Source organism: Leopardus geoffroyi, chromosome C2, assembly GCF_018350155.1.
Source record: "Leopardus geoffroyi isolate Oge1 chromosome C2, O.geoffroyi_Oge1_pat1.0, whole genome shotgun sequence".
NCBI lineage: Eukaryota > Metazoa > Chordata > Mammalia > Carnivora > Felidae > Leopardus > Leopardus geoffroyi.
This window is the reverse complement of record NC_059333.1, coordinates 106,322,253-106,333,584: the sequence shown is the minus strand read 5'-3', so window position 1 is coordinate 106,333,584 and position 11,332 is coordinate 106,322,253. Positions and strand designations below refer to the sequence as shown.

General features: G+C 40.8%; 1 protein-coding gene across 2 annotated transcripts in view; it reads left to right on the top strand.

The window, feature by feature from the left end:
• The first annotated feature begins 804 nt into the window (after positions 1–804).
• MFSD1 (major facilitator superfamily domain containing 1) overlaps positions 805–11,332 on the top strand; it is a 28,314-nt gene continuing 17,786 nt past the window's right edge. The window contains exons 1-6 of one of the 2 annotated variants that reach the window (XM_045503138.1): positions 805–1,087; positions 3,138–3,190; positions 4,780–4,892; positions 6,802–6,844; positions 7,152–7,219; positions 8,752–8,860. In XM_045503138.1, the coding sequence (XP_045359094.1) occupies positions 916–1,087; positions 3,138–3,190; positions 4,780–4,892; positions 6,802–6,844; positions 7,152–7,219; positions 8,752–8,860 (558 nt within the window). In that variant the 5' untranslated portion in view covers positions 805–915. The remainder of the gene's footprint in view (positions 1,088–3,137; positions 3,191–4,779; positions 4,893–6,801; positions 6,845–7,151; positions 7,220–8,751; positions 8,861–11,332) is intronic. The other variant, XM_045503137.1, reaches the window with a different exon arrangement.

Genomic DNA, 11,332 nt, shown 5'->3' with positions numbered 1-11,332 from the left:
CGCGCGCGCGCACACACACACACACACACACACATACAGTTCTGTTTCACGTTTGCAACGTTATTATCCCTCCTGCCCATCCCTTACCTCCCAGTAACCCATTCCCTGGAACCGGCAGCACTACTGGCTCATTTTTACCAATACTAGTTTAGACACCACCTTCAAGTAGCTTCAGCATTTTCCCACTCCCCCTATGGCCACTTTCTCCAAAACTAGTTAAACTGTGCACGTGTTCTCCTTTCCCAAATGCCCTTCCTGGGCTTTTCAACAAAATTCAGGGCTTATTTCAGCCACTGTTCTCATCACATTCATCCATTCCTCTAGTTTTTTAAAGTACCAGTATTTGGCACTATCTCCAACTAAACCGTAAACACCTTGAGGTCCAAGAGCTTGTCTCATTACATTTTGTATTCCCAGTACCTGGCATGTCACGGCACATCATTAGGCGCTCAATCAAGTATGTGAGTATTAAGAGCAGCCAAAGTGGCTGCGGAAAGCAATGCTGCGAGAAGGGCGGCTCCTCTTTTCGTGTCTCCAGCCACATCCGATCACGCAGGAGGAGCCTGGCATCGAACTGGATGCAAGTCCCGCACCACCTCCCGGTGGAGCTGCGCAGAGTCTGCAACAACAGCAGGGCAGGAAACAAAAAGATAGTGCTGCCTGTGGTAGAAGGCCGGAGCTGAGCATCTCACACAGCTCCCCCGGGGAAAAGGAGCGGCGAAAACCCCACGTTTTCGTTTCCTACCAGGCCAGTTCTGCCCACCATGTGATCAGGGCGGCTCACGTGAGCATAGCTCCACGTGACCTGCCGCGGTGTCACGTGAGCTATCGCAGTGAGCACATTCTTCCCTGGGCTTTTGGCCGCGGAGCTTTATCTCGGAGTTACCACTCTAGCGTCGATATTTCCCCGGTTCCATGGGAGAGGACGATGAGGAAGCGCGGGCGCTGCTGGAAGGCAGCCCCAGTGAGGCTGGCAGAGGTGCTTCGGCCGTCCCCGCTGTCCCCCGGGCGCTGCCGGCCCTTTGCGACCCCAGTCGCCTGGCGCACCGGCTTTTGGTGCTGTTGCTGATGTGCTTCCTAGGCTTCGGTGAGCCTCTGGCTGGGTAGGGTGGGGCTGATAATCAACAAATTTCCGATTTTCACTCGGAGCCCGGAGATCCGCCCTGAGCTGACAGCCGCCACACGGCCTCAGCGCAGCTTCTGGCTTCCTTTCGCGCCCCTCCCTCCCTCCCCCCGTTCGCACCTGAATTCAGGCCTATGGATGTTGCCAGCTCTTCGGCATCTGGCTGGTGGGAGTCAGGGGACTGAGCTGGGCGAGTTTTGACCCACTCTTTTGCTTTGCAAGAAGTCCCAGAGGCTAGCAGCTCGCCTCCTGGGGCCATAGATGTGAAGGAATCCCTATGTCGCCCAAGCTTCTGTCGTTATACTTTTTGTTAAGAAGGGATTCAAAAAGATTTACCCACCCGTAAGCACCCACCACCCGCCTTTTAAATAAACAATACGTTAGCAGTCTATTGTTTGTTTCTCACCGTCTTTGGGTAACGTGTAGGAGTGTGTCTGGGTGATAGCTTCAGTGAGTAGATGTGTTGTTACTCTTCCGCTCTGCCACTAGTGAAGTAATCCTACTGGAGTAGATTTGTGTGTGGTAGGTAGTCTTGGCGGTATTTGGTTTCAGTTACGAAATCTGAAGACTCTGAAAGCAGTTTCTTAAGATAATTTTTAAAACGTCTTGTATTCCAGCAACTGATGTATTCCGTAGCATTCTAATGTCAGCTTGGTACGGAAGTAATAATGTGTTTTGCGGAGGGATTGGCTAAAACTGGTGTCATTGACAGGTTTAGAACATTATTATGGTGGATAGCTTAATGCTGCTGCTGGAATAGTAAACAGGCATGAAGGATGGTTTGGCCTTAGTTTCCTTGTAACTCTGTTCACCCCTCTCCCCACACTTTGTGGAAAGATGATGCCCATCAAAGCTTTAAAGCATGACACTGGTATCCTTTATCGCAGTTAAAGCAGGAATCACAACTTGCTGGGTTTAGAAACCAAAAAGAAGAACAATACAAAACACTTAGAATTGCCCCACTCAAGCAGACAGATTATTTTTGGTAAATTATGGTTAACTGCCTGGTTTCAGAAGCCAGATTCATATCTTTATACTGATAATTTGCTTTCTTTTGAACTGGTAGCTTCTAATGTGTACTTCTAGAAAGTGAAGAAGTGAACTCAGTATTATCTTGTATCCCATTAAAAATCTGTTAGTTATATTACTTTATTTTTATTTTTTAAGTTTATTTTGAAAAAGAAAGTGGGGGTAGAGGTAGGGAGAGAAAGATGGGAGAGAGAGACAATCCGAAGCAGGCTCCACACCACCAGCACAGATCTGGGTGTGGTGCTTAAACTCAAGAACCATGAGATCATGACCTGAGCTGAAATCAAGAGTCAGATGCTTAACCGACTGAGCCACCCAGATGCCCCTAGGTATATTACTTTAAATCTGAGTGCATGTATATCAAACCTCTCTACACTTCTTTCATATCTGTACAGACATTATCATCATGTTTTAATTTAATCTTTTTAGAACTCTGTTTCTTCTTCAATCCTGGTGCTGTATTCACTAAATTATTTGATCTTGGGTATTCTGTTTGCAGAGTTAGATTCTTACTTCAAACAAACAGAGTAGTTAAACTCCATTCCTGTGCTCTCATGGTAAGTGGTGAACTCAGGTAGCATTATTAGGAAACTGCTGAGGATGTTTGTTAGATACTGTGGGTGTGTTTTGGTAGCTTTAAATATGGAAAATATAGCTGCTTCATGAAAATGCTAAAAAAAAATAGACATGGAGCATGATAATAGTAAAATGGAAGAACAATTAGTTGTTGATTAACTTCTTAATCTAAGGTCCCAATATTTGCTATATATGCACATAAGTAATTTGTAAATGTTTTGGCATGTTTTCTCTGCATTGTTTGGCTACAACCTAAAAAAATATTAGTGGATAGGAAGTGGTCCACCGTGTTAATCCTTAAGCCCCTCATATAAACATTGAAAATCACCATTTGAGTAGTATTTGCAGCTTGAAACTTCTGTATGGGCAGTATTATCACCTATGAAACATTTGTTGTTTTTTATTCTAGGCAGCTATTTTTGCTATGATAATCCTGCTGCTCTTCAGACTCAAGTCAAACGGGTAAGTTGACTTTTCACCTCGTTTCTTTCCTTGGCTTTGGAATAAGTATAGTTGTTGAGGCATGGTCAGGTCTCAGATTGCCTAGTCTGAAACATTGTCCATTGAGTCCATGTTAACATCTGTAGTCAAATCCATATGTAGCAAGGAGTGTTCCTGAGTTGGAATGAGTGGCCACAAAGACTTCATTTATAGCACTTGCCGCTTGATATTGTTTTATACTTTAAATAAATAATTAAGTGCTATTTCCATAGAAATGCCAAAAAGTATTAGCAGATTTTTGTTTGCTTTTCACTTTCCAGTTGCATAATCATCTGAATGGCAAATGATTTGGTAGCAATAACTTTTTACTTTCTTAAATATGTCTTTGTTATTGTTCTTTCATTTAAAAAGTTTTTTCTTTAATATTCATTTTTGAGAGAGAGAGAGACAGAGTGGGGGGAGGCAGAGAGAGAGAGAGGGAGATACAGAATCTGAAGCAGGCTCCAGGCTCTGAGCTGTCATCACAGAGCCTGACATGGGGCTGGAACTCATGAGCTGTGAGATCATGATCTGAGCTGAAGTTGGATGCTTAGCCAACTGAGCCACCCAGGTGCCCCTGTTCTTTCGTATATTTTTTAAAAAAATTATTTATTTTGAGAGAGAAAGAGAGCAGGGCAGGGGCAGAGAGAGAAGGAGAGAGAGAATCCCAAGTACGCTGCATCCTGTCAGCACAGAGGCTGATTCGGTTCTGGAACTCACAAACCATGGGATCATGACTCCAGCTGAAACGAAGAGTCGGACACTTAACCGACCAAGCCACCCAGGCGCCTGGTTCTTTCATTTTTTAAATGTGGATGCCGATTGCAGAGGATTCTGCATGTCAGTATTTTTAGTCTGGTTTTGTAAAAACACATTTGATATTTCCCTTTTCTTGTGTATTTAATTTTTTTAAATTTACTTATTTATTTTGAGAGAGGGAGAGCAGGGGAGGGGCAGAGAGAAGGGGGGAGAGAGAATCCCAAGCAGGCTCCACGCTGTCAGCACAGAGCCTGATATGGGGCTCGAATTCACAAACTGAGATAATGACCTGAGCTGAAACCAAGAATCGGGCATTTAACCGACTGAGCCACCCAGAAGCCCCTATTTTCTTGTGTATTTAGATTTCTACCTTTGGACAGGAAGAAATAGATTTGCCCCTCACATTCTAGAATGAAAGGGAAAGAAGGTAGGAGTTAGTTGGAAGGGGTATGGATAGGTTAAGATAATTTTTTTCCATGTGTTGGTGGGGGGCACCAATGCGGATAGTATCATGGGAATAAGAGTGTAGAAGATACAGGCAAATGCAGATGGAGGTGGTCCCAGTAATGGGGGATCTAATTAACCCTGGACACCATGAAGCCTCTGAAAAGGCATGTGGACCCAGGAACTTCCCAGGGAGCCCACGTGTGACCATTTTTTCTGAGGCAGGGGCCGTAGCAGACATGAGCTTCTCAAAGCAGTTAGTGACTACGAATGATTAAGAAACGCCTGCCCTACACAAAAATAATGTTTTGATTTGTTGCTAAACTTAACTGTTTGGAAAAAAATAGTTTTATTTTCTTTTCATATAGGATATGCAGGTGAATACCACGAGATTCATGCTGCTGTATGCCTGGTATTCTTGGCCCAATGTAGTTTTGTGTTTTTTTGGTGGCTTTTTGATAGACCGAGTATTTGGAATACGGTAAGCTTGAAAAACATCTCACCTGTGGGTAAAATATTAGGAAAACACAGAACTAGTTAAAATATTTCTAGGAAGAAATGAATAAAATTCTGTATCGACTATGATTTTATGATTTTTTTTTTATGTCCCTGGAATTGACTTTTGAAATTTTGTTGGTATTTCAGTTAAGGTTGGGACTAGTAAGGCTGCTAATGGAATATGGTAACTCAGTTATCTAAAAGTGTAAATTATGTCCTCACTTGGGACCAGGCAAACCAAGGTCTGAATCCCATTGCTGCCACTTGCTCAACTTCTTATTGTGAGCTGTCCTGGCTTCCTGAGCTTTAGGTTCTTCATTGGTAAAGTATGGGTAATAATTCCTGCTTTACAGGGTGGTTATGAAGATTGAAAGAAACAGATGTATGGCATTTGGCTCATACGTAGTATTTGCCTCTCCCAGTCCCAGTGATATTTTCTCTTTCTGCCTTTGGGCATTGAAATTTTTGTGGTCACTTCTGTGGTTGAGGAAGGAATAACATAATAAGCTTCGTCACTTTTCATCCTTAGGATTATGTATGTATTGTTAGTGGAGACTTTAAGGGGGATGTAGTCTGGGAATATTTTCAGGAGGCAGAGTGGAAAATGATGAAGGATCTTCCAATCGTATCTGATGGGAAAGGATTGAAGAGACTAAAAGTGTTTAGACTTGGGGACTTAAAAATTTTGAAAGATTAAGTATAAAGGAGAAATTAAATTTATTTTGCTTGGTAAAGGGATGGAATTAGCATGAAACTTCAGGGGGACAGATTCTACTTATTATGATGAAGACTTTGCTTGGTCAAGGTTGATGAGGGACCATGAATTGCATTGGGACCATAGCAAGTTTTCCAGTGCTAGAAAACATTCAGTAGATTGAGAGGGACTTGAGTTTCAGAAGTATGATTTCCTCATAGGATCTTTAGGGACTGTTATAATACTGGTGTTTTATTACTCTGGGGAAACATTAATCAGATATTCAAAGTGTAGAATGTGTAAGTAGGCCGATTTGTAATTGTATTAACTTAGCTGATATTTGTCCTTTTAAAAATAGTTATGCTAAGTGGAATAAATCAGACGGAGAAGGACAAATACCATATGATTTCACTCGTGGAATCTAGAAAAAAAGACTGACAAATAAATAAACAAACAAAAAGCAAAATCTTACCTAAACAGAAAACAAACTGATAGTTGCCAGAGGGGGGGGGGGGGGATGGAGGGTTGGCCACAATGGCTTAAAGGGAGTGGGAGATAAAGGCTTCTAATTATGGAAGGAATAAGTTACAGGAATAAAAGGCACACCATAGGGTATATAGGCAATGGTATTGTAATAGCGATGTATGGTGACAGATGGTAGCTATATTTGTGGTGAACATAGCATATGTATAAACTTGTGAAATCACTGTGTTGTATACCTGAAAGTCATATAACACTGGGTCAAACTATACTAACAGAACAAAACAAAACAAAACAAAACACAAACAGGAAACAAAATAAAAATAGTTTTAGTTATCAGGAATTGTAACCACTTAAAATTACTTAATCTTGGAATAAATTCTAAACTATTAATAGTAATTTTGTAAAGAATGTCCATTTTTAAGTGGGAACCCTGGGAACTTCTTAAAGATTATGTAACAAGTTTTGTTTGTTTAAGAGATGAAAATGGTTTAAACTAACATATGCCATTGCTAAAACTTCTGGAATCTCCTTAGAAGTCAAGATTTCTGTAGATTAGTATTTAGCTGGGAAAGCTGCTGACTGAAGAGGCAGACCAGCACTTTGTTTTTCTTTCCTTGGAGGAAATGTATGGGGGTATAGAAAACTGAAGTGAATTATTACTGAAGGACTTGGTGACATACTCTTAATTCATTCTCTTTGTCTCTGTCTCTAACAGATGGGGCACCATTATTTTTAGCTGCTTTGTTTGCATTGGACAGGTAAGAAAATCCAAAACATTCATTGATTATTTATTAAACAGTGACTTCTTGTCTAATTCTACCAGCAAAAATGTGTTTATTGAATGCCTGGCTTAATTAAGCAGGGTTCAGAAATGCTCATGTGGCATAATACATGGTCCATTTTAAGCCTTGAGCTAGAGGAACATTAATATCTAAATTTCATGTATTTACTAAGAAGGGATGTTAAAACCATTATAGAAGTTGTTATTCATTGTAAGTTACTGATTTCTCTTGGATACTTGAAATTTACTTTTTCATTGATTCTACGTTATATTCTACATTATAGGTAGTTTTTGCTCTGGGTGGAATATTTAATGCTTTTTGGCTGATGGAATTTGGAAGGTTTGTGTTTGGGTAAGTTATATATAATTTCATTCATTCTAATATATTATAGTTTTAGTGTTCACCTATCAATTTATTGAAGATTTACAAAAATCTATTATTGTCTCTTCTGGAGAATTACCTCAAATCCTCGAAATCTAACTACATATACACAAGACTGTTTATTTTACTTTTCCTTTAAACTAAGCAACAATTTTGAGTGGTCATTGTTAACTCTGGGGTTTGAATATTAAATAGTTCTCTAGAAATGATATTTTTCCTGAGTGTTTTGTTTTTTGTTGTATTGAAGACTGATTTAAACCTCATTTAGAAAAGTATAGAGCATCAATTTGTAGGTTGGTGATTTTGCTGTTTCTTAGTGGGTAATGTGCAGGTCCTTTTGAAACCTGTTAAAGAGGCTTGAATGGGCAAAATACCAATAGATTGATTATTCTTCATGGATTTCAGTGTCTGTTCAGTAACTCCATTCTGAGTCCAGCCTTGGGCTTCCTGCCCTGAGGATGCAAATGACATAACTTATTTAAGCTTTTAGAAGTACTGGAGACATGTAGACTAATGTGGCAATTCCATATGTAGACAAAGTGCTCTAAGTGAGAGAGAAGGAAACAAAATGTATATAAAAAAAGAAAGGGATTCAGAGATGGAAATGTGGTCAGAAATGGCCTCAGACATGAAGTATGTTTTGGCATCAGTATAGGATTTGGATTAGTAGAAGAGAGAGGGAAAATTTTGGATTAGGACAGAGCGAGGAGGGTTCAGTATTAGGATATGGAGGAGAATCTCCTAACTGAAAGCCTAGAGGGGGCGTGGTCAATATGTAGAACTTACAGAAGGGAAAGTTAAAACCCAGGAAATAGGAAAATGTCGAATATGGAAGCGATTGGCCTGAAAAATGAATTTTTGTGTTTCCACAAAGTATGAACCACCCTTCCCACATAGACATTTTGTATAGCATAGGTAGATATTTCATTACAAGTCATGGTTGTTATTGCAGCACACCACATTCCCCCAAATTTACCAGTGTCATACAGCAATTACAATGTGCTTGTGAACGTTGTGGATCAGGAATTTGGGCAGGATACAGCATAGATGGCTTGTCTATGCACCTGATGTCTGGAGCCTCAGCTCGAAACATTCATGTAAAGTTGGGGGCTGGAACCATCTGAAATCTTGTTGACTTATATGTCTAGTTCTGGCATTGGGATGACCTGAAGACTAGCACTGCTGGATGGAGTGCCTAAGTGTGGCCTCTCTGTGTGGCTTGGCTTTCTTATAGCATGGCGTACTGAGGGTAGTTGGACTTCACACCAGGTGGTTCAGGGCCTCCAAGTGTGAATGAGTGAAAAGGCAGATGTCACCTTTGAGAACACAGCACCATTTCCACCATATTACGTTGCTTGAAGCCGTCTCAAGCTCACCTAGATTCAGGAGTGGGAACGTAGATCCCATCTTTTATTAGCAGGGTTGTCAAAAATTTAAACTTGGATTGTTCATTGTGGTATTTCCGTAAAAGCTGTGACTTTTCTTCCTTTCCTCATTTTTAGGATTGGTGGGGAGTCCTTAGCAGTTGCCCAAAATACATATGCTGTGAGTTGGTTTAAAGGCAAAGAATTAAACTTGGTGTTTGGACTCCAACTTAGCATGGCTAGAATTGTAAGTATGACAAACTAATGAAGCCAAATGCGAAGCAAGGGATTTAATCTTGTAGTTATCTCATAAAAATTTTTTTTTTTTTTTTTTTAGGGGCACTTGGGTGGCTCAATCAATTAAGCATCCGACTTCAGCCCCTGTCATGATCTCACAGTTCATGAGTTTGAGCCCCACGTTGGGCTCTGTACTGACAGCTCAGAGCTTGGAGCCTGCTTTGGATTCTGTGTCTCCCTCTCTGTCTGCCCACCCCCCACTCACGCTCTGTCTGTCTCTCTCAAAAATAAACATTAAAAAAAAACACTTAAAAATTTTTTTTAATGTTTATTTATTTATTTTTAATGTTTATTTATTTTTGACAGAGAGAGATAGAGACATATAGCATGAGTGGGGGAGGGGCATAGAGAGAGGGAGACACAGAATCCGAAGCAGGCTCCAGGTTCCGAGCTGTCAGCACAGAGCCCCACGGGGGCTCGAACTCACGGACCTCGAGATCATGACCTGAGCCGAAGTTGGATGCTCAACCGACTGAGCCACCCAGGCTCCCCAGTGTTTATTTATTTTTGAGAGAGAGTTGGAGTGCAAGTAGCGGAGGGGCAGAGAGAGACAGAGACGCAGAATCTGAAGTAGGCTCCAGGCTCTGAGCTGTCAGCACAGAGCCCGCCGGGGGGCTCAAACTCACAAACTGCGAGATCATGACCTGAGCTGAAGTCGATGCTTAATCAGCTGAGCCACCCAGGTGCCCCTGTAGTTATCTCTTAAAAATAACAGGGTGAAGTATGTTTTTGCTTGATAAATTAGGTACTGATTTTTTCTGTATTTCTCTAGACTACAATATAGCATTTACCTTCCTTTAATTAAGGCATTTCTAACCTTATTTCACTTAGAAAACAGTGTAAAAAGACTAATTTTATTTTCATTCGTTCAAAGAATCTAAGCATTGGGAGGGATCTTACAGGTTTTGTTATCTAATTTCTTTGCCCACCTTTGGCATCCCTGCTATGAAAGTCTTCACATATGGTCATCCAGACTCTCCTTGCACATTTCCAGTGATTGGAAGCTCGCTGTATGATAGGGCAGCTCATCTACTTCAGTTAACTTTATAAAGTTCAATCTCATGTAGAGATGAAATCTGCCTCCACAAGTTTTTTCTGATTGCTCCCACTTTTGGCGTCCAGTTAATGTTTATTTCCTCTACTCTGCACCAGACCTTTCTTGCAAAGACAGCTCTTAAGTTCTTGGTCAGACGTGCTCATTTCCTGTGGTTGTCTAAGCCACATGACATGGGTTTCAGCTCCCTGACCATGGTGCTCCCGCCTGCCTGGGCTTACTGCAGGTGGTCATACTTTTCCCAGCATTTGAAACCTGGAAATGTTCGTGGTGTTTCAGGTTTGGTTTGATGGGAAACGTTATACTTTTATTAGTGCAACCTATAAGGTGTTTGGCAGTCCCAAACCCTGTTAGGTTTTTTTCCCCTCATAAACTCCTATGAATGGAGGTTTTTAAAAAAATCCTTGCCATTGAAAATCAAGGTTCAAAAGACCAAGGTTCCAAAAATGGCATGAAAATGCTTGTAATATATTCTTAGGAAAGAAGAAATCGAGTATACAAAAAGTTTTTAATGTACTGCTTCATTATATGAAGTATATGACACGTATGTGTAATCTATAGAACATTTTTGTGATTTTGTGCATGCAGTTCTAATTTTTCACCACTATCAACAGTGCTGTTGTTGTGTGACATTGTGTAAAACTTGCCTGCATCTCTGATTGTTTCCTGAGACTAGGTTGCTAGGAATGAAATTGAGTCTAGAGGATTTGTTAGGGTTTGTTAGGACATATTCTCGTATTATCCTTCCAGCGATATTTACATCCCCATTTATGGGATATGGAAGGATCCTTTTTATTACAGCTTTGATAGTACAGACTATTATAACATTAAAAAAAGTCATTTTAGGGGCATCTGGGTGGCTCAGTTGATTGAGCGTCTGACATTGGCTCAGGTCATGATCTCACGATTTGTGAGTTCCAGCCTCGCACCGGGCTTGCTGCTCTCAGCGCAGAGCCTGCTTCGGATCTTCTATTCCCCTCTCTCTCTGTCCCTCCCCTGCTCCCACTCTCAAAAATAAATAAAACATTAAAAAAATTTTAAAAAGTCATTTTATCAAATTGATTAGAAACACCTAAATATTACTTTAATTTGTAATTTTACTTAGTGTGGTTTCCCATATTTAGACAATATCCACAAGGATATTCTGAGTACTTCATTATGTATCTTGTGCATGTCAAGACATGTCTGTGGCAGTTTGTGGGTCTTGTTGTCTAATAACTTGTCAAGGATGTAAGATGCAATCTTTGTGATACCAGTGTGATTACTAGTGATCTTCAGGTTCTTTTCTGTGCAGTCCACTCAGCTGCAGTCTTTTCCCAGCTGCATTCTGAGGAGCCCCCAGTTTCTAGATAGGAATCTCAGGGGCTT